General features: G+C 46.2%; 3 protein-coding genes across 9 annotated transcripts in view; 1 reads left to right on the top strand and 2 right to left on the bottom strand.

Moving 5' to 3' along the window:
* Window positions 1-7095, bottom strand: part of tmem276b (transmembrane protein 276b) — a 30768-nt gene extending 23673 nt beyond the window's left edge. For all 3 annotated transcript variants that reach the window (XR_006025703.1, XR_006025704.1, XM_042074221.1), the window contains exon 1: window positions 6555-7095. Coding sequence is in view for 1 of the 3 variants with exons in the window: in XM_042074221.1 (XP_041930155.1) it covers window positions 6555-6957 (403 nt within the window). In the remaining 2 variants the exon portion in view is untranslated. The remainder of the gene's footprint in view (window positions 1-6554) is intronic.
* Window positions 7096-7382: 287 nt separating this feature from the next.
* Window positions 7383-14339, top strand: LOC121694216 (phospholipase A and acyltransferase 4-like). Of its 5 annotated transcripts, none has more exons than XM_042074224.1 (6): window positions 7383-7463; window positions 8566-8658; window positions 10713-10773; window positions 12315-12414; window positions 13447-13691; window positions 14177-14339. In XM_042074224.1, the coding sequence occupies exons 1-6, from the start codon at window positions 7417-7419 to the stop codon at window positions 14285-14287; spliced, it is 657 nt and encodes a 218-aa protein (XP_041930158.1). In that variant the 5' UTR covers window positions 7383-7416; the 3' UTR covers window positions 14288-14339. The 5 variants fall into 5 exon arrangements, with proteins under 5 accessions (XP_041930158.1, XP_041930161.1, XP_041930156.1 ...); XM_042074227.1 differs by lacking the exon at window positions 7383-7463 and adding an exon at window positions 8054-8177 and having other exon boundaries at window positions 8566-8657; window positions 10718-10773; XM_042074222.1 differs by lacking the exon at window positions 7383-7463 and having other exon boundaries at window positions 8297-8658.
* Window positions 14340-17157: 2818 nt separating this feature from the next.
* The window catches only part of slc39a13 (solute carrier family 39 member 13), a 23553-nt gene continuing 20710 nt past the window's right edge, over window positions 17158-20000 (bottom strand). The window contains 3 exon segments of the mRNA XM_042074220.1: window positions 17158-17611; window positions 19069-19168; window positions 19885-20000. The exon segment at window positions 19885-20000 is cut by the window's right edge and continues 17 nt beyond it. Coding sequence (XP_041930154.1) covers window positions 17536-17611; window positions 19069-19168; window positions 19885-20000 — 292 coding nt within the window. The 3' untranslated portion in view covers window positions 17158-17535.

The raw sequence follows: 20000 nt of genomic DNA, 5'->3' as shown, positions 1-20000 counted from the left end.
CCTATTCTTACATTGGTTGAGCAGATGGACTCTAATGACATTGTATGATGTGAATGTTGTTCTCCTCTCCCCTGCTTTGTTATGTATATAATATGTCAATCTGTTTGCTGTGATTTTTGCTGTCTGCTTTTCTTTACATTAGTGGTGCGATGTGGGTGGGTGGGTTGTGATGTGTCTGTTTTTTGTTGTATGTGAAAATACAATAAAAAGACTTTGATTAAAAAAAGAAAACATAACGTGGCCAAAAACATAAAGCCACTCTCTCCCTCTCTCACACACACACACACACACACCACCATCACCTGATGTTTTATACATTCTCAGGATATTCCATCTCTGTGCAGCCCAACAAGGGGAAAGCCTCATACATAATGAAAGACACAGGAAGAGGAGTGGTGTGTGTCTGTGTGTGTGTCTGTGTGTGTGTGTGTGTGTGTGTGAGGGAGAGAGAGAGTGTGAAAGAGGGTGTGTGTGTACATATGTGTATGTGCATATGCATCTGTGTGTATGTATGTGTGTGCATGTTTGTGTACTTATAGTATGTGTGTGTGCATCTGTGTGTATGTGTGTATGTGTGTGCATACTTAGAGTGTATACTTATGTGCATATGCATCTGTGTGTATGTATGTGTGTGCATGTGTGTGTACTTACAGTGTGTATGCATGTGTGTGTACTTACAGTGTGTGTGTGTGGACACACACATGCACACAGCAAGTTTGTATACTTCCTTGCCCCAAGAGCTCTATTATGACAAATAAGCACATGAGGATGGAAGCCAAGACACACACACACACACACACACAAACAAGCAAAATAATGTAGAAAGAAAAGAAAAGCAATCATGTTTACAATAATGTATGGTGTGATTCTGCATGAAAATAGAAAACTTATTTTTAAAGTTGTATAAATGATAGAATGTTTAAGAGTCTCTTATTGTTGTTGTTGTTATTGTTGTGTGTGTGTGTGTGTGTGTGTGTGTGTGCGCGTGAGAGTGTGTGTGTGTGTGTGTGTATGTGTGTGTATATGTGTGTGTGTGTGTGTGTGTGTGTGTGTGTGTGTGTGTGTATATGTGTGTATATGTGTGTGTATATGTATGTGTGTATGTGTATGTGTGTGTGTGTGTGTGTGTGTGTGTGTGTGTATATGTGTGTGTGTGTGTGTGTGTGTGTGTGTGTGTGTGTGTGTGTGTGTGTGTGTGTGTATATTTGTGTTGCTGCAGAGATGCTGAGTCTGCAGTTGGAGAGAGTGAGCACAGCAGTGGATCTGAACCTCGCAGCCATACCACCTGCTCCCTCATTTACTACAGAGAGAGAGAAGATGGAGAGAGAGATGAGGGAGAGAGAGAGGAAGAGAGAGATGAGGGAGAGAGGGAGAGAAAGAGACAGAGAGGAAGGAAGGAGAAGATGGAGAGAGAGAGCAAGAGAGAGAGAGGAAGGAGAGAGGGGGAGAGAAAGAGACAGAGAGGAAGGAAGGAAAAGATGGAGAGAGTGAGAGAGAGAGAGGGAGAGGGAGAGAGAGAAAGAGAGAGATTGAGAGAGGTTAGGTAGGAAGGAGGTAGAGAAAGAGAGAGAGAAGGAGAGAGGGAGGGAGGAAAGGAAGAAAAGAGGGATAGAGAAAATGAGGGAGGGCAAGAGGGAGGGATAGAGAAAAATGAGGGAGGGCAAGGGGGAGGGATAGAGAAAAATGGGGGTAATAGAGAGAGAGAGGGGACAACAGAGAGAGAGAGAGTGAGAGAGAGACAGAGAGAGAGAGGGAGAGAGAGTGAGAGAGAGACAGAGAGAGACAGAGAGAGAGAGAGAGAGAGTGAGAGAGGACAACAGAATGCTTTTTCTTGCTTTGGTTTTGGACGTTGGACGCTTTTGGTTTTGGACGTTGCTTTTTCATGCTTTGATTTTGTCTTCAGTTGTAAATCCAGTGCACCCCTTTGACTTACAGTGATACCTGTAAATGATCTTTGTGTATGTACTTTTCTTGCATATATGCTAATTGCTCTATATTATAGTTGAATTATATTTAAGATTCAATTAAATTCAATCTCCATTGAATATAAAATAATTAAATCCATCCCATAATAGCAGCAACAGTGAGTCACACACAATAACAGCATAGCAGATCATCAGAATCAATCAATCAATCAATCAATCAGTCTGCCAATCAATCAATCAATCAATCAATCTGCTAATCACTGGTATAGATTCTCTGACCACTGGTTTTCTGGCCAGTGCTTTTTAAGCTGGATGAGTACTGCACACAGCTCTTTCTGGGCTGGTTAAGGTGTCCTCTATGATGAGTACTGCACACAGCTCTTTCTGGGCTGGTTAAGGTGTCCTCTATGATGAGTACTGCACACAGCTCTTTCTGGGCTGGTTAAGGTGTCCTCTATGATGAGTACTGCACACAGCTCTTTCTGGGCTGGTTAAGGCCTCTATGATGTTGTTCTCTGGCTCACCCAGGCAACACATTAATTAATTTATAATCAACATTTCTGAGGATTGCGTCACGTGTAGGCACACCAGAGAACACGATCAGATGACTGGCACTACACCATCTTGGTATGCCAGGCCAGATGACTGGCACTACACCATCTCGGTATGCCAGGGGAGATGACTGGCACTACTACACCATCTCGGCAGCTGGATCATGCCAGGGAGATGACTGGCACTACACCATCTTGGTATGCCAGGGAGATGACTGGCACTACACCATCTTGGTATGCCAGGCAGATGACTGGCACCACTACACCATCTCGGTATGCCAGGGTAGATCACTGGCGCTACACCATCTTGGTATGCCAGGGAGATGACTGGCACTACACCATCTTGGTATGCCAAGGAGATGACTGGGACTACACCATCTTGGTATGCCAGGGAGATGACTGGCACTACACCATCTTGGTATGCCAGGGTAGATCACTGGCACTACACCATCTTGGTATGCCAGGGCAGATCACTGGCGCTACACCATCTTGGTATGCCAGGGCAGATGACTGGCACTACACAATCTCTCGGTAGCTGAAGCAGCAACCTCATACTGTAGTATCATTATAAGCCACTTTGAGCCTCCACACATATCGGAACGTCACCTATTACCGCCCGTCCCCTATTTACGTGTACATTTACGTATATGTGTCACTTAATATTCATTTCTATACAAACCAAGACGGCGGATTCGTAAAGAAACGCAAGCGTGTGTACAAATCCGCTTGAAGCGCCAGTGGAATTTTGATTTGCGATTTTGAACTTCGAGCATGGTAAACAAAATCGGATATTTCAGGCAGTAAACACCCCGGTAAGAACCAAACCAGATTTTGTTCAAATCTACACACCTATGGCAACTGAAAAATGTAAGGTTCATTTATCAAATGTTATTTTGAAGTATTAAAAAACATTGTTGTTTTAGAATTTTAGAACGAAAAGGGTGGTAATTGGTGCTTTTACGATATAACAGAGCACATACTTAATTTGCAACACTGGAGGTATATATCTCTGCCATGTCTCAAATCATCACTAAGAATATGACCAAGATACTTTACTTCCTTGCATGTCAGGAGTGGGGTATTGTATTGATAAAACAAGTAGGGGTTAATGTATAGAACACCGCTCATTATCGGGAAAATAAGTCCCAACCGGGCGAACCAGGTCTTGATTCGCCCTGATGGGACTTATTTTCCTGATAATGACCAGCGTTCTATACATTATCCCCCATATTATACGGCTATTGATTTTGTATTTGTGGCTTTTGCTGAGAAACAAATAGTTCGCAACACACCCTCAACTTGAATCAAACATTCTTTAGAACACAGTTGATAAACCCTCTGCTTTCACTTTTGACTGAAGAGTGCCCGGACTACTTGCGGAATGATATGAAAGATGTGAATAATAAGTACAAAACCCATTTTCCTTGACTGCGGTCTGTTATACATAGCAATGGTCTGTTATACAAAATGATCAAATCTCCAAACGTTGGGAAGGCCGATTCAAGTGAATGGAGCATTCTACAGCATTATGAAGAGCCGTGGAATAATCTACTATTAATTGTTTTTTGGTTTAGAAAATGGATGATGTTTGCCACACACACACACACACACACACACACACACACAGGTGAAAACCCAAACAGGAGTGGTCTCACTATCTAGGAGGCCAAGGAGAAGACAGCAGTGGGCTTTGAGTTGAGTATTAAGTATTCATATCACACAGCAGGGATAGAGAGACAGAGGACAGAGGAAGGTGGGACAGAGAAGAGATGGAGAGAGAAAGAGAGGAGGAGTGAGGGGGAGAGATAGAGACTGAATCAGATTCAAATATGACCCTGGAGTGTAGTTTTTGTTTAAGTGACAGGAGCAGTTTGCTCACACTGATCACCTCACCATGGAACAGATGCAGCTTACACACGGCCCTGATGTGGCCCTGATGCGGCCCTGATCCGCAGTGATTTGTTCATTCATGTGTACTACTATCTCCCCCAGCTTCCAGACAGGATGGGACACACGGCTGGAGGAATTATTGATGAAACTACAGAGAGAGGAGAAGGAACGAGAGAATAGGATAGAGAGGAATGGAGAGAAGAGGAGGAGTAGAGATATAAAGCAAAGTGTGGAGAGCTGTGTAGAGAGAGAGAAGAGAGGAAAAAGAGAAAAGGAGAGATGAATTTCAGAAGAGAGAGAAAAGGAAAGAGAGAGGACAGAGAGAAAAGAGTAAGGAGAGAGAGAGGACAGGAGAGAGATAAGAAAAAGAGAGAGAGAGAGAGAGAGAGAGAGAGAGAGAGGAGAGAGTGGATAGGAGAGAGAGGAGAGAGAGAGAAGAGGGGAGAGTAGAGGAGAGAGAGGAGAAGACAGTGGAGAGTAGAGGATAGAGTGGAGAGAGGGAGAAGAGGAGAGAGAAGAGAGAGGAGAGGAGAGGAGAGAAGAGGAGAGGGAGAGATAGAGAGAGGAGAGGAGAGAAGAGAAGAGGAGAGGAGAGGAGGGAAAGAGGAGGGAAAGAGGAGGGGGGAAAGGAGAGAGAGAGAGAAGAGAGAGGAGAGGAGAGAAGAGGAGAGGGAGAGATAGAGAGAGGAGAGTGGGAGAGATAGAGAGGAGAGTGGAGGGGTCCACAGAGACATGCTGTCAGACAGGCCTGTCATGCCTTAGCAGAGAGGGACTTCAGGGACTATAAGAGCTACTGTGATCTGATTCTAAACAACAAACACACACACACACACACACACTTGTGCTCGCAGCATCTCTGAGTCTGACTGAAGAGCGGTGAGTGGAGAGGTCAAGAGAAGGCTGAGATCACTGTGGAGGATGCTCATGAAACACAGGACCCAGCGGCCGCAGGACACACCCTACCACTGCCCACCTGACCAGGACACACCCTACCACTGCCCACCTGACCAGGACACACCCTACCACTGCCCACCTGACCAGGACACACCCTACCACTGCCCACCTGACTGGAGGGGTGAGGAAGACTATATCCAGAGTCGGAGGTAAATCTGACATGGTATCGGTATCTGCATCCAGGAAGTGATGTATCTAACAGGTGCTCCTCTGCTGTAAACAGCAGTAAATGAAACTGTGTAAATGAAAGTGTTTCCTGACGGTGCCTGTCCACCCATGTCCATATACCCTGTTACTGTATATCAGATGGAGCTCATATACCCTGTTACTGTATATATATCAGATGGAGCTCATATACCCTGTTACTGTATATCATGTATATCAGATGGAGCTCATATACCCTGTTACTGTATATCAGATGGAGCTCATATACCCTGTTACTGTATATCATGTATATCAGATGGAGCTCATATACCCTGTTACTGTATATCAGATGGAGCTCATATACCCTGTTACTGTATATATATCAGATGGAGCTCATATACCCTGTTACTGTATATCATGTATATCAGATGGAGCTCATATACCCTGTTACTGTATATCATGTATATCAGATGGAGCTCATATACCCTGTTACTGTATATCAGATGGAGCTCCATGTCCGTATACCCTGTTACTGTATATCAGTTGAAGCTCGCCCCCGCCCCCGCCCATGTCCGGATGTTGATTAGTTATTCAGCCCGCGTGCATCTCTGGGTTAGCCCTCGGGCGCTCCGGCCCATTTCCCTGTAACGACTCATTATCTCACGGCCCTGCCAGCTGCGAGTACGGGGATCGACTAAGCTCACAGCACCTTAACGACAACCCCCCCCCCCCCAACCCCCCAGCGAGCGATTCCACGTGCGGGTCATAAACATTCAGCACCGTGGACAGCGCTCACGTGCATTCGTCATGCTGAAGTATGGGGTGGGAATCACACCAAATAAAAACATGCCAACCGAAAACGTCTTTTCACATCTAAAAAAACCCACTCCACTCGGCTTCATTGTCCATTTGATTGGTGTTCAAGAAAACTCCACTTGTGCCCTGGCTGGCTGCTATAGTTTTGAGGCCCAGGCTCTCATGCGTGTGTCCCGGCTGCCCACTGTAGGCTACTCATTCCTCCGGCCCTCGTTGGAAAGCAGAACATACTCCTGCACTTGGGTCTGGAGTGAAACAGCATAACTATTCTCACCTTTATAGATGAGCTCCTCCGTCTCCAAGTCGAAGCCTTCTCGCAGACACTTCCTCCACAGCCCCGAGATGGTGGAGTTGAACTGCCGGCTACACTGCGACTCCATGGCCGGGGCAGCAGCAACAACCTCCCGCCTCTTCCGCAGAAGAGCTCCGTCACTCGGCCCCGGGTGTCTCCGCTCCACGGTGCCCTTCAGAGGCATCTGGAGCGGCAGGTTGTGGTTGGACAGGAGGATGAAGCCCGGGTCTTTCCTCTTGTTGTTGGCGTAATTCTTACAGCGTTCCCGGTGTCTCCGCGCGTCCGTCTCGTACCAGTGGTCAGTGCAAATAGCCATCGCGAGCAAAGCAAGCGAGCAGAACGCCAAGAAGAGTCCCGCGCCAGTGAGGATCTTCATGGCAGCCATCTTCCTCACGTAACGGAGAGAGAGCGCAGGCAGAGTGGATCTCCGGAGCCCGGAAGCCTGCGGCACAAATCACTGATTCCTCGCGCACTCAGTCGCGCTCATCACGGACGCCACCCTGTCCTCTGTCCCCTCTGACTGCTTTCGGTTATCGTGGAGCGCTGAGACAGATGCGACGTCCGTCCCACCATCTGCTCCGGAATGACGGAGAGCGAGAGAGGCAGCGCGAGAGAGGGATGCTGCCTGCGACGAGCCGGATGGTGATGCAATGCGCTCTGTCTCCGCTGGGGCTCGTGCGGAATAGATGCAGGAATCAGAGCAGAGACGCGGAAACGGCCGGTACCACCCGGGCGGAGAGTGAGTGACAGCCGGGAGGACCGACAAAGAGAACTGCTTACCAAAAGACGTGTTGTTGGCGAGCCGGAGAGCTCTACATTCCTCCCCTGTTCTGTTCTGTTCTGGATGACCATGCGGGGGGATTCGGGAGGCGCAGTCCCTTACGTCCTCGGGTTTGTTTACATGTTTATACAGATCTGTCCGTGTTTTCAGGGCTGCGATTGGACGATAGGTGGAAGTGGTGGTGGGTGATGAAGAAAGTGGTCAGTGGGCTAATTGACCACGCCTCCTGGGCAGACGCTCAGAATGACCATTTAAAACATCCTAACACTTCGTGTCTTTTGGTCGCTGATGCTACCGTCATCAGGAACTAGGCAATGGCAGCCTGAAGCAGGAAAAGGGAAAAGTAACTGGCCACTGAGAATTGTTATGAACAGCGCAGCGCACTAATACTGAGTCGATTATGAATGAAGCAGAACCATGAATGAAACTGAGACAAAGAGATTTCAGTAGGCTGCTGTAGTCAAACAGCACATAGTCCATTTGTGAGACGCGCCACCAAGTAGACAGCTCATCTCTAAAATGAGAGTGCAATGCAAATGCACATTGCTTATAGGCTTTGTGATTGTGGAGGGCAAAGGAGCACGCGCAGGCAGCCCACGGCATATGACAAGGGAGGGCAACCCACATGGGAGTTGTCATGGCAACGGTCCTTCGTCTACTTAACTGTGTCGAAATTAGACAAGTGTGAAAGCGCGATCGATGTCGCGATGCCCCCTGCCTGCGTGCCATATGACATTTGAAGCTGAAACCGCGCTCGTGGTGGAACACTGAAGCGTGGCGAGACGGATGTCCTATACAACCATGGAACGGAAATGGCTCTGATTGTAATGATGTTTTTGTTACAGTCAGAGCCATATCCCTTCCATGGTTGTATATAAGGCCTACCTATATTTTATTTCAGTCTAGGCTACTTAACAGAATATATAGTGCCAGCCAACATAACTTATCTTTATGGTTGAAAGTGAAACTTTATGTTTGCTATATGGCTTTCTGTGGTCTACTCCGTGATTTACGTGATTTTCCGAGGTTGTTAGATTGCCACAACCCCCCTATTATTTGAATAAGAACAAAGAGGACTGGCTGAAGGCATTAGGCTGAGTGCATCATGCAGTTGCGTAATATCGGCATGGTCAGGAATCAACTGCATGCATGGTGTATCAACTGTGTGTGTGTGTGTGTGTGTGTGTGTGTTTTACTTCCTCTTTTCTGTAGGCCTGCAGTTTCATGGTGTTACTATTTCAACAGTGAGCCAAGCGTTAACAAGGACAGAACCAACCACCTGCACGAGCCTACGCTTCACACAGGTACGCCTAATCCCTCTCATGCTTTCATAAGGGCTAGCGTTAAGTGCACCGCAGTGTCCATTTAAATGATACTTTTCTACATATTTTCTGTATTTTCATAATCTAATAACATTTAGTTTCTTATTGGATGGCTTGTTGTTTAATCACTGACTATACTATAGGTCATATTGATTACTGGCATATTGACCATCACCTTACAGATTAAAAGTAATGACTTTTTATAATGTATTGGATACGTACTGTCAGTCACTGCTATTGAATAGTGTTTCCATAAAATTAGAAGAACATTGATTAATGTTCCCTCACACACTGAGCAGGTCTTAACTAGCACACACACACACACACATACACATTATATTTCCACAGTATGACAGCTTGACAGCCATGTTAAAATGCTATGAATATTGGATCTTCAGCACTTCCTACTCAAAATGTTTTCCAGCATTCCTGGTTTCTCTCCTTGATGTGTCAGTGGTGGCTGAGATAGAAAGCAGTATAAGTATACTCTTTTGATCCCGTGAGGGAAATTTGGTCTCTGCATTTATCCCAATCCGTGAATTAGTGTAACACACTCCGCACACAGTGAACACACAGTGAGGTGAAGCACACACTAATCCCGGTGCAGTGAGCTGCCTGCAACAACAACGGCACTCGGGGAGCAGAGAGGGGTTAGGTGCCTTGCTCAAGGGCACTTCAGTCATGCCTACTGGTCGGGGTTCAAACCAGCAACCCTCCGGTTACAAGTCCAAGGCACTAACCAGTAGGCCAAGGCTGCCCCAGTCTGAAGCGCTAACCAGTAGGCCACGGCTGCCCCCGCCGGCAGTTATGGGCTCTTGATAAGGCAGGGGTAAATAATAACCCATTATTAGTCTGATTGAAAAGTGGAGCAGTGTGTTGTGAGACTATTCCTCTGTTTGGTGTGTGTGTGTTGCGGTGTCTGTGTGACATACTTCTGTGTAAATATGTGTTCGTGAAAGAGAGTTTCTGGTGTGTGTGTGCGAATGTGCATGTGTGTGTGTGTGTGTGCATGCATGTGTGTGTGTGTGTGCATGTGAGTGTGTGTATGTGAGTGCATGTGTGTGTGTGCATGTGTGTGTGTGAGTGTGTGTGTGCATGTGAGTGTGTAAGTGAATGTTTCTGCTGTGAGGGGGAAGTTGCCCAGGGGAACAGGGCATGTTTCATTTCCCCATGCCTGTGCTTGTGCTATAGGGCCTGCTGTGCATGTGCCAGACATCGATCACCCAGAGGAGAGGGGGCAGTACCACTAACAGGGTTTGGTGGAGTATGTGCTGATATTTGTGACAATGTTCAGGTCTAACTCATTCTTCCTTGAGATTGAAAACACTATTACGTTGGTCTTTTCAGCATTAAAGGAGAATTCCGGTGTGATATTGACCTAAAGTGTGTTGAAACATGATACCGAGTGTGAACGTATGTCTCATAGCCCATCTCGGCTTGTCCCCTGCACTCCAAAATCTGGCGCTAGTTAGCCGATGCTACCAACAGCTTTTTCAATGGTGGTGCTTCGGCATCGGGCTAGCCATGCAAATAAATCACTGTTTTACACCATTTATGAGGCTCAATGTATCTCCACACTTCATTGGTAGACTTCTAAGGGCCCTGACATTTAAAACGAGACATTGAGAACTTTGAGAAAGCACTGGTAGTTTACTTACAAGACGATTTATACAGACAGTATCTTCACGAAGTTTAGCGTTTGCAGCCATCTTGAATTTAGTCACGATAAGTCGAGCGACAAGTAAGAATGAACAGGTATGATAAGGGATCAGATTCCAAAAATAATTCCGTGGAAATGCATGGATTCCAGTTGCTGCTACTGGAAGAAGCAGGTGATCTGGGCTGATGTTTATTGTTCTGTCTACAGGTGATCTGGGCTGATGTTTACTGTTCTGTCTACAGGTGATCTGGGCTGGTGTTTACTGTTCTGTCTACAGGTGATCTGGGCTGATGTTTACTGTTCTGTCTACAGGTGATCTGGGCTGATGTTTACTGTTCTGTCTACAGGTGATCTGGGCTGGTGTTTACTGTTCTGTCTACAGGTGATCTGGGCTGGTGTTTGGGAGCAATGGGCTGCTGTTTGAGCTGCATCTACCGGGTCAGTCTATCATCCAATCACTGCACAACACACACACACACCACACCCCCTACACCACACACACACACACCTCACCCCCTACACCACACACACACACACCTCACCCCCTACACCACACACACACACACACCTCACCCCCTACACCACACACACACACACACCTCACCCCCTACACCACACACACACACACACACACACACACCTCACCCCCTACACCACACACACACACACACACCTCACCCCCTACACCACACACACACACACACACACACACACACACACACACACACACACACACACACACACCTCACCCCCTACAACACACACACACCTCACCTCCTACACCACACACACACACACACACCTCACCCCCTACACCACACACACACACACACACCTCACCCCCTACACCACACACACACACACCTCACCCCCTACACCACACACACACACACACCTCACCCCCTACACCACACACACACACACACCTCACCCCCTACACCACACACACACACACACCTCACCCCCTACACCACACACACACACCTCACCCCCTACACCACACACACACACACACCTCACCCCCTACACCACACACACACACACCTCACCCCCTACACCACACACACACACACACACACCTCACCCCCTACACCACACACACACACACACACACACACACACACACCTCACCCCCTACACCACACACACACACACACCTCACCTCCTACACCACACACACACACCTCACCCCCTACACCACACACACACACACACACACCTCACCCCCTACACCACACACACACACCTCACCCCCTACACCACACACACACACCTCACCCCCTACACCACACACACACACCTCACCCCCTACACCACACACACACACACACACCTCACCCCCTACACCACACACACACACACACACCTCACCCCCACACCACACACACACACCTCACCCCCTACACCACACACACACACACACACACACACACACATCTCACCCCCTACACCACACACACACACCTCACCACCTACACCACACACAGATGCGTTCCCTTCTAGAAAGGTCTTTACCAGTATGCCTGCTGTTAGTCTGTTGTGTGTCTCCTTTAGGGATGTTGTATGACTCTTGTGAGTCTGTTGTACTGTATACATCCTGCATGTCTTCTTGTGTGTGTCCTGTAAGTGTGTTGTGATATATCATGGCTGAGTAAGTGTGTTGTGATATATCATGGCTGAGTAAGTGTGTGGTGTGTGTCCTGTAAGTGTGTTGTGTGTGTCCTGTAAGCGTGTTGTGATATATCATGGCTGATTAAGTGTGTTTTGATATATCATGGCTGAGTAAGTGTGTTTTGATACATCATGGCTGAGTGTGGTGTTGTGATACATCATGGCTGAGTGTGGTGTTGTGATACATCATGGCTGAGTAAGTGTGTTGTGATATATCATGGCTGAGTAAGTGTGTTGTGATACATCATGGCTGAGTGTGGTGTTGTGATACATCATGGCTGAGTGTGGTGTTGCTGTGCGCTCTGTAGGACCCTGTGCCAGGGGACATGGTGGAGATCATGGAGACGCTGTATAGCCACTGGGTCGTATATGTGGGAGATGGATACGTGGTGCACTTCACAGTCCCAGGTACAAATCCCTCTGCCTCCACTGCCAGGTGCCTTCAGGAGCACATTTCTGTTGATCATCCGATATTTAGAGATGTTTACATTTACAATATTTACGATGAAAAGTGCTTTGAAATATTTCACCTGCTTTTGGCAACAGGTGACAGCTCAGGAGGGAATGATGTAAAGCAGATACAGAATACCAGTAATCTGCAAGTGAAATAGCAAAATAGCACGTTTCAGTTCCTCACCTCAGACATGTGTCTGCTGTGTTGGTCAGTTCCTCAAACATGTGTCTGCTGTGTTGGTCAGTTCCTCGCCTCAGACATATGTCTGCTGGTCTTGGTCAGTTCCTCAAACATATGCCTGCTAGTGTTGGTCAGTTCCTCAAACATATGTCTGCTTGTGTTGGTTAATTAGACCTCCTAAAAGGGCTGCACAATTATCACAACATGAACCAGCGCAATTACCTAATCGCAAAAGCTACAAATAATTGTGACCAGTTAATTTTGTCACATTTCTGACTTTTGTATTTACTTCATCCTCCTGGACCTTGACTATGTCACCTCTAGAAATTCTGATTAGTGAGCGTCACAGTCGGTTGGGGGTGCTGTGCTTCTTGTGGACTGGGCGTGCTCACCAACCAAGGGAGGCACAATTAAAGAGACATTTGGAATATTGAACTGAATCAATAAATTGAGATTCAAAAATCATATTGCAAATCGCCATCGCAATATCTGTCAGAAAAATGTACCTCCTATAGTTTATACAATAAAAACTCAAACACTTCTGCCATATTGGCCATACAGATCACTGTAACATTATAACACATTTACAGTCTGCCATTGAAACATGTTGGTTTATATAGCAATGAACCCACATAGCCTCTAAAACATGCCGTGTATATGAACCCACATAGCCTCTAAAACATGCCGTGTGTATGAACCCACATAGCCTCTAAAACATGCCGTGTATATGAACCCACATAGCCTCTAAAGCATGCCGTGTATATGAACCCACATAGCCTCGAAAACATGCCTGTTGTCACCCTCAGATTCGGCCAAGTACTTGCCGATCTCCAAAGGTCACATCGCACGCAGTAAGCTAGCAGAGATGGTGGTGGGGCGATCCCATCGCGTCAATAACTACCTGGACGACAGGTATGAGCCACGGCCCACGGCCATCATCGTGGAGGAGGCCAACGCCTGGGTGGGCAAGCCGCTGGACTACAACCTGCTGCTGGAGAACTGCGAACACTTCGCCACTTACCTGCGCTATGGCCACGCAGAGTCCAGACAGGTGAGAGTGGACAGAGAGAGAGAGAGACAGGCAGAGAGAGAGAGAGAGAGAGACAGGCAGAGAGAGAGAGAGAGAGAGCGAGAGAGCGAGAGACAGGCAGAGAGAGAGAGACAGAGAGAGAGAGAGAGCGAGACAGGCAGAGAGAGAGAGAGACAGGCAGAGAGAGAGAGAGAGAGACAGGCAGAGAGAGAGAGAGAGAGCGAGAGACAGGCAGAGAGAGAGAGACAGGCAGAGAGAGAGAGAGAGACAGGCAGGCAGAGAGAGAGAGAGAGAGAGAGAGAGAGAGAGAGAGAGAGAGAGAGAGAGAGAGAGACAGGCAGAGAGAGAGAGAGAGAGAGAGTTTTTTTTCTAAGGTAGGCTTCATTGCATTGGGGATGATATTCATTGGGGGTGCTGAAAGCAAACCAGGAAAGGTGGAGAAAAAGTGTGTGTGTGTGTGTGTGTGTGTGTATGTGTGTGTTGAACATGGCTTGCTCTGTGTCCAGGTGAAACGAGGATGGTGTGTGTGTGCCTCCTGTACCGTGGTCTGGGTAGAGCTCATCAAATGGTTCAAGAGAAAACATCCGAAAGACATGCCAGCAGAAGAGGTGGTGTGAGACGAGGAGTACACCCCCCCCCCCCCGCAACACACACATATAAACACACAAACATATAAACACACATAAACACACACACAAACATAACAAACATATACACACACATACTCACAGGTCTCTCATGAAGACAGAAACATCATAATGTTCATTACCTCTTACTGCAGATACACACACATTTATGATTTGTCCTATGATTTTTTTCTATTCTGTTTTTAGCACCGTCCTAATAGCACACACACACTTAAAGGATAATTCCGGTATTTAGCACTTTGAGTCCATTTTCTGGTTTGTTTTGGATGAACTAGAGTGGTGGACACCGACATTTTGATGATGGGTCCTGTCTTGGCTTTCTGGCTCGTTTTGAATAGCCTTTGACTGTTTCAGTCAACTGTTTCAGTTGGCTGGCTATGGGCATGCACAAACATATCTTTAAAACAAAGCCGTTAAAACATTTTAAAACGTTCGTTTACAAAACTGTGCAACTCACTGAGTGGTTAGTGGTGTTCGTTGATTATTAAAAACAAATATATCTGCGCAAAGCACAATTTCAATCCGTTTTATTTGCTATTGTGGAACTATTTTTTCAGATACCTCACAACCGCATATAAACTTCCGCTCAATATTTGAGTCTGAAGCATAGACAGCAAAAGAAGGTCTCGCGGGGGAAAGACTACAACCAAATGTAAACAGACCCCCTTTCTGTTTCAGTAATATCAACGACTAATGAGTCTTCCAACAGAAATCAATGAGATTTAACAAAACGCCAAATAAGACACGACAGGAACTGTATTTCGCTGCGCTACTTGTTTTGGAACATCAACGAACACCACTAACCACTCGGTGAGTTGCACAGTTTTAAAAATGAACGTTAAGGGTTGTTTTAAGGACATGTTTATGCATGCCCATTAGCCTGGAAACCAGACTCTCGGTCTTAAAATCAGTGGAGTTCCTTTGAACCACTTTGAACCAATCACTAACAACCGGCGTTTCATCATACAGAGAAGTTTGTCTGCATCACGCCCATAACAAGCAAGCGTGCATCTGATCAGCAAACACTCACACGTTTCATCTGCATCTTATCAGCAAACAGTCACACGTTTCATCTGCGTAACTCTTGCCAAAATGCATCATATGGTGTTTTGTGAATGTACCCAATTCAAACTTTAATATAAAAGCATAAGTATGTCCAAAGCGCCACTTTTAAGCTTGTATGCGTTGTCGTTTTCGGGTGAAATTACCTTTTGAATGGGAATCCTATAGGACCACTACTTTTTTGATAAAATCGCGTCAAAATCGTTATTTTTCAAACACTAAGAAGGCTCGACACAACATGAAACTTTGATCGAAGTATCATCAGTGTCTCTTCACATGAACTCGAGCATTGAGAATATTGTTGGTGTACACAGAGTTTACTAAAAGAAACGTTTTGAACAACTCACTTGTTTTTTCTGCTCGCTGCCATCTTGCAAGGAGTGAGTTGTCCAAAATCTTTCTTTTTAGTAAACTATGTGTACACGAACAATGTTCTCAATACTCAAGTTCATGTGTAGAGACACTGATGATGCTTCGATCATCAGAGAGGGGTGTCATGTCACCAAGCGGTCACTCCAACTTCATACTAGGCCTGGTCCAATCACATTCCTTCTCTCTTCTCCATAGGGTTTCCATCTCCCAGGACATAACACAAACATTTATAACATACAATAAATATGCAATAAATCATTTCCACAGATTTTTGTACTTATAAACATTTTATTTAGTTTACAAATAATACTGGGACTTCAACACAACAGAAATGTTATTTCCAAAAACATTTTGAAGAACATGAAAAACATTTTTCAACATGGTTTTCTTAAATAAAATATATATTTTTTCCATCATATATACACTGGTGTGGGGGTCGGGTGTTTGTTGGCATTCTATGGAAATTGGACAATACTCAAACTCTGATTGGATAAAGGCTCATCCCTATCCATCAAAAGTGTTAACGATTAGTTGAAATTTAAACCAGCTAGTGCATGCTGGTGACTCTGAATGTAGTGTTGGGCTGATTCAGTAACAGTAGCTAATGGACACAGGACTGGGTATGTAACAATACTGTGTGTGTACACGGTGAAAGACGTCTGAGGGAGGTTCTGTAGGACCTCCGACAGAAGCGGAGTGGAGAGCAGATTGATCAGACTCTGCTGCTTTCTGTAGGTGCCATCTAGAGCCTGGAATGACTATAGTGTGTGTGTGTGTGTATGTGTGTGTGTGTGTGTCAAATCTAAGGTCTAAAGAATAGTGGTTGAATAGTAATAGTGTGTGTGTGTGTGTGTGTGTGAGTGTGTGTGTGTGTAACATCAGGAGAGTCAGTAACAGTAATAGTGTGCAGAGGTTCGTTTAAGTGATGAACCAGAAGCAGAGTTTACAGATCTGCTGTGAGCGGAGCTGGTTCACAGAGTCCTTCTGTTCCCCGCTGGGCTTTTCAAACCGATGGGCCAGACCATAATACTCAGACATAGAGCACCACAGCACACTGAGGCTACAGACCGACCCAGGGGATCTGGAGAAGCCCACACCGCCCCAGGACCAGCTCCACGGCCATCCGACCCATGCCAGGCCCACGCCAGGCCCATGCCAACCCTAAGCAGGGCACGGGGCCGGACGGGGTGAAGCGCCCTGTGGTAGGTGCAGCGTGGAGGCCTCACTCAGCTGCAGGACATCAGTGAGGATGGCACATACAGCTCAGAAGGAGTGTGTTAGCATATGCATGTGTGTGTGTGTGTGTCTGTGTGGTAGTGTGTGTGTATCAAGCATATGCGTGAGAGACCGGCCTTGCGTGGTTGAAACATGCGTAAGGAACAGAAAAAAGGCGGGCGCAACTGAGAGTGTGTGTGTGTGTGTGTGTGTGTCATCCACAGCTTCCTCAGACTGGCCTTTCGTCTCTCAGTGTAGAAAGGTCCCAGAGCATTTTGAAGTTTCTCTTTGGGCCGTCTCTCCGTGAGGAAGGTGTGTGTGAGTGTGTGTGTGCAAGGAAGGCTTTTGATTGTCTCGCTTTTCTGATCATTGGCTAGTTTGACCTTTGACACTGGAGGATTTGTCCGTCATTGGGCTGCTGCTGTTCAATCAAAGAGTCTTTAAAGCTCCAATAGCAAGAGAAGGCATCTGTGGTCAGTCGTGCTGGCACTCGCCAACTGGGCTAATTGGGAGGGGGGTGGGGGGGCAGGTGTGTGTGTGTGTGTGTGGGGGGGGGGGGGGGGGGGGGTTCAGTCCACGACAACTGAGAGAATGGCCATGACAGCGATTCCACAACACAACAACAGGATCTGCAGCAGAGACTCCCTAAAGACACACACACACACACACACACACACACACACAAACACAGATATAGATACAGATAGATATTCACATCTATACAAATTAGACAGTAAAAAGTGGAGCTTAACCGTATAAACATCAGGACTGACGGATGGCCTTATGCCCAGTGGGTGAGTGCCAGCATTATTAGACATATTAACTCATTGAATGCCGCGCTGTTTTAGGAAGCTTTGGCCCCGAGTGCCAGCAATCTTGATCTATGTTGACGATTTTTGTAGAGCCACAGCGTATTCTATGTTATAGCTATGGACACATACTATGGCTTGTTTGAAAGGTGAGACTTTAAGCTCTCAGTGGGTACAAAACGTTTATTTCTACATGCCTCTGTTCCTAAGAAATCCCAAGCTAAACAGTGGCTAGTTTTCATCAAAATCGCTGTTTTATTTCTAGAAATGGAGATGTAATATGAAGTGCTGCCTGTAAAGTTTCCGGGAAGTGACCTAGCGAGACTGCCACCTAGTGATAAACCCACGAAAATGGCCTGGTTTTGACCTGACGTGCATGTGTCACTGATTCAACCCAAAGCGGCAACCATCAAAAGCAGAGTTTTAAGATTAAATGTCCAGATAAAATGTCCAGATTGTGCGTTTTCATGAGTTTTCGATCGTCATATTTCATTTCCATTCATCACAGAGTTCCCAAAATCACATATAAGGTGTGTTAGAGTGTCTAGTTTCGTAATAAAGAAAAAAAGCTAAAAACATAATATTACGTTTTTGGCACTCAATGAGTGAAGTCCCTTCTCCAGTGAACGGGATCCGCTCTACTCTACTCTACTACCAGATTTTCCTTTTCCACCGCAAAAAGGAACTCTTTAATGCAGCTGGGTGCCATAGCGACGCAGAAGGATACTAGCTACCGTCATTAACGTGGGACACACAGTAATAACAATATCAACAACAGAGGAAATCAAGGGGAGTTTGTTTCTGATTCATGGCATGTGGTTGTTTGTGTTGTTAATTTTAATCCATGAGAAACTGCTTGTTAATTCATAAGGAGATAGAACGCTCTTTTTTTTTTTTAACTGTAAGTTCAAAAAATTGGGGCAGCCGTGGCCTACTGGTTAGCGCTTCGGACTTGTAACCGGAGGGTTGCCGGTTCGAACCCCGACCACGTTAGCTGCTTGTCATGCTAGCATGTTATGGCTAAGGTATTTTTTATTTATTTTTTTTAAATGATGGGTCCAGAACACAGCAATGGCAATTAGCAAACAATCACTACCTCCAATACTTTCACATCACTATTTGGTATCACCTCAGCTGGCTTGGAACCTCAAAAAAAGTACCATGCAGTGGAAAAGAGCCATTAGACAGTAAAACGTGGAGCTTAACCGTATAAACATCATGACTGAGGGGTGGCTGAGACTTCGTCATGCCAATCGACCTATCACAGAAAGCCCTGTGTGTCTCTATGGTTACCTGGGATTGGTCTCCTCCAGGAGGTCGGGTACCACGTTCACCAGGGCGATATAAAGGAAGCCCCCGGAGGTGAAGGGCAGGATCCAGGCAGTGGCGCCCTCTAGAGGTAGGGAAGGAGGACACAGGAGTTAGTAAACACTTATCTGCTAACCAGCTGACTGGTGCATTTAGATATGACCAGTCATTCTCCAGTGCTAATTGGTCATTTAGATATGACCAGTCATTCTCCAGTGCTAATTGGTCATTTAGATATGACCAGTGTCATTCTCCAGTGCTAATTGGTCATTTAGACATGACATTCTCCAGTGCTAATTGGTCATTTAGACATGACCAGCGTCATTCTCCAGTGCTAATTGGTCATTTAGACATGACCAGCATCATTCTCCAGTGCTAATTGGTCATTTAGATATGACCAGTCATTCACCAGTGCTAATTGGTCATTTAGACATGACCAGCATCATTCTCCAGTGCTAACTGTCATTTAGACATGACCAGGGTCATTCTCCAGTGATAATTGGTCATTTAGATATGACCAGCATCATTCTCCAGTGCTAACGGTCATTTAGACATGACCAGGGTCATTCTCCAGTGCTAATTGGTCATTTAGATATGACCAGCGTCATTCTCCCGGGCGTGCGTGTGATGCAGAGGGGATTATCTAGGGGAAACACAGGGAACTGCTTATATTGTGATGACCATGCTTGGCTTTAATATAACAAACCAGACTTCTTCTAAATGATTATAGCTGCTGTGCTGACTCTGCCCTGTTACTCAGAGAGGGATTTACCCTCCATCCAATCAGAGGAGCCGGCTCACCTGCGCCACGCTGTGATTGGGCGGAGAGGGCGAAGCAGGCTCCCAGGACTCCTCCCAGCGCTGTGTAGAACTGCATGCGTGCAGCACTCCAGCGGTCAAACCCTGCCCTCAGGAGG

This window comes from Alosa sapidissima, chromosome 20 (genome assembly GCF_018492685.1).
Source record: "Alosa sapidissima isolate fAloSap1 chromosome 20, fAloSap1.pri, whole genome shotgun sequence".
NCBI lineage: Eukaryota > Metazoa > Chordata > Actinopteri > Clupeiformes > Clupeidae > Alosa > Alosa sapidissima.
Note: the sequence above shows the minus strand (reverse complement) of the source record. Positions and strands in the feature narration are given on the sequence as shown.